Raw genomic sequence first — 2,497 nt, forward strand, 5'->3', positions numbered from 1 at the left:
ATAGACCAAGTTGAAGAGGCCATCAATCCATTGGATGAAGCAGAACTTGAAAATACTGAAAGGGAAGAGTCTGAGGAAAATGGAGTGGAACCAGAGATAACCAAGGAGGTGTCAAATGGTGCAACGAAATTGCCTGGTGAGGCTTTTAAAACGATTTTATATTTTACCAACAACCATTACTTTATTTAAAAGAAGCGACACCAAGCACCAAAAAAGCTGTACGTAAACGAAAATGTGCCCGTAGGACACTGCCTGCGAAACAAGTGGTGGAAGAAGACGACGAAGATAGTGAGTTTGAAAATGGAGACGAAGACGATGAGCAGGAAAAACCAAAACGTGTAAAAGTTATTAAATCAACCAAAAAAGATGAAGCGATGATAAAAAAGCACATTGGCATGGGTTGTGATCTATGTACATATGTGGGCGAAGATTTCGCATCAATGTGTAAGCACTTTCGATTGCAGCATCCAAATATTAAGCCATACGTTCGTTGTTGTGAAAAGAAGCTAAACAAAAGATTTAAAGTTGTGCAGCACGCATATAAACACGAAAACCCGGAATTTTTTAAGTACGTATAATATAACGAAAAATATAAATATTCCAACATTCCGATAATACCTTTGACATTGGAAATATATATGTACATATTTATTAAATCCACATTTTATCTAGGTGTCAAGAATGCCTTAAGATATTTTCGGATCGATACACTTTAAAATCTCATATGATTACTACACATGCCCCGGAAGAAGAACTCACATTTGCCTGCGACCAATGTCCCAAAAAGTATTCGCGGCAGAAGTTGCTAGATTTACACCTTGCATCACATGTTCCTATGAGCGAGCGTACTTTCATATGTGATCAATGTCCAAATAGTCGATTCGGAAGTAATCACTTACTGAAAATTCACATTAGCATGCGACATAGGCGTGCGGTCAATGTTTGTCATGTCTGTGCTAAAGAAATACGAGATAAGCAATCATTCGAAAAGCATGTACGTTTACATTTTGAAGCCAGCGGGCCTCGAGTTAAGTGTCCACGTCCAGGTTGTGATAGTTGGCTTAAAGATGAGGAGAATCTGCGACAGCATATGCGTCGTCACAATGACGAAGGACTGGTATTTACATGTGACCAATGTGGACGTAATTGTAAAAATCGGCGAGCACTTCGTAGCCATCAACTTTACGTACATTCTAATGAAGGATTTAAATGTGAAGAATGCAATAAAACATTCAAAAAAGCTATAACTTTACGGGTAAGTAATGCGTTTCGTGGGTTGAGTTTTATAATATCAATGTAATATATGTATGTATGTAACATACAAAAATGTGTTTCTACACAGGAGCACATGGCGCAGCACACAGGGGAAAGTCTCTACAAATGCCCATTCTGCACACGAACATTCAATTCAAATGCAAACATGCACTCGCATAAGAAGAAAATGCATCCCGTCGAATGGGATGTTTGGCGTAAAACGAAACAGGGAAGCTCACAAAAATTGATAAGCCAACAACAGAGCACTTTTAATTGATTGGATTGTGGAACGGCCTGTAGTAAATTGTATGGGAGTGTAATTTCTTATTAAAATGTATGTATTTAGTTTTACTATACATAAAAATATATGTATGTAAATATGTATTTATGTTAATAATCTGTTGAAAATTGATTTTAAAATTCAACAATTTAGGAGGAAAACAAGAAATCAAGGCCCAATATGCCTTGCAACGAATATTTTTTTTCACGCACTTAAGCTAATTAGCATGTACGTAAGTATTTATGCAATGAAATATTTCATCCTAATTTTCGCCAACCTCTAGACGTTGATCACGTGAAAAAACAAAACAGAGATAATCGTATTTCAGATAAAGGAAGGAAAGCTCATGAAAAAATAATAAAAAATTGGTCATGAAACGTTAATCGATGTTTAAAACGTCGTTTAAACTGACATCGAAGCATCGTCAATTTTACGATTTCTGAAAATTTTAAGCATCGAATTTCATACTGAAATTATCAATGTTTGAAAAAATGTCTTCTGCATCCCTAGTTCAGTTAACGCCGGCCGTCGCAAAGAACAGAAACAGAATTCAGCATATTTCGTTTTTTTTTTTTTTTACAGCGGGACTCTAACTGTCTACATATTAAGAATTCGTTATGTAGAAGGTTTTGAGTTGACATTCCGTTTTACTAACGGAACTTCAAACGTCAATATATTCCGAAGGTTTTCATGCCACAAACTTCGTTAAATCGTCCCCTTATGTCAGAAACATGAATAAGTATAAATGAGAATGTTGGGAAATCAAGTTTTAAAGTTTTTTATGAGACTTAATTTTACGTTCATGCAATTGCCATTGGAAAATCTGAGTTTTGGTATACCATACAACATCCAAAGTGTAATCAAATCGACACATTAAATGTTCGTTACATCAAGTTTTCACTGTATGAGTTTCCATTTGCTGTTTGCTTCTCTCATCCATCCAAGTTCTGTGCAACTGATTCG

The 2,497-nt window shown here is 35.8% G+C and overlaps 1 protein-coding gene across 1 annotated transcript; it reads left to right on the top strand.

The window, feature by feature from the left end:
* Nucleotides 1-6: 6 nt before the first annotated feature.
* LOC118755838 (transcription factor grauzone-like) lies at nt 7-2,069 on the top strand (the record flags this gene model as incomplete). Its single annotated transcript, XM_036490646.1, has 4 exons — nt 7-136; nt 193-568; nt 673-1,255; nt 1,343-2,069. Coding segments are annotated over 4 exons (1,278 nt in total), but the record flags the coding sequence as incomplete, so codon positions are not given.
* Between the last annotated feature and the right edge of the window lie 428 nt (nt 2,070-2,497).

This window comes from Rhagoletis pomonella, unplaced genomic scaffold (genome assembly GCF_013731165.1).
Source record: "Rhagoletis pomonella isolate Grant_MI unplaced genomic scaffold, Rhpom_1.0 Rhpom_scaffold_07620, whole genome shotgun sequence".
Taxonomy (NCBI): domain Eukaryota; kingdom Metazoa; phylum Arthropoda; class Insecta; order Diptera; family Tephritidae; genus Rhagoletis; species Rhagoletis pomonella.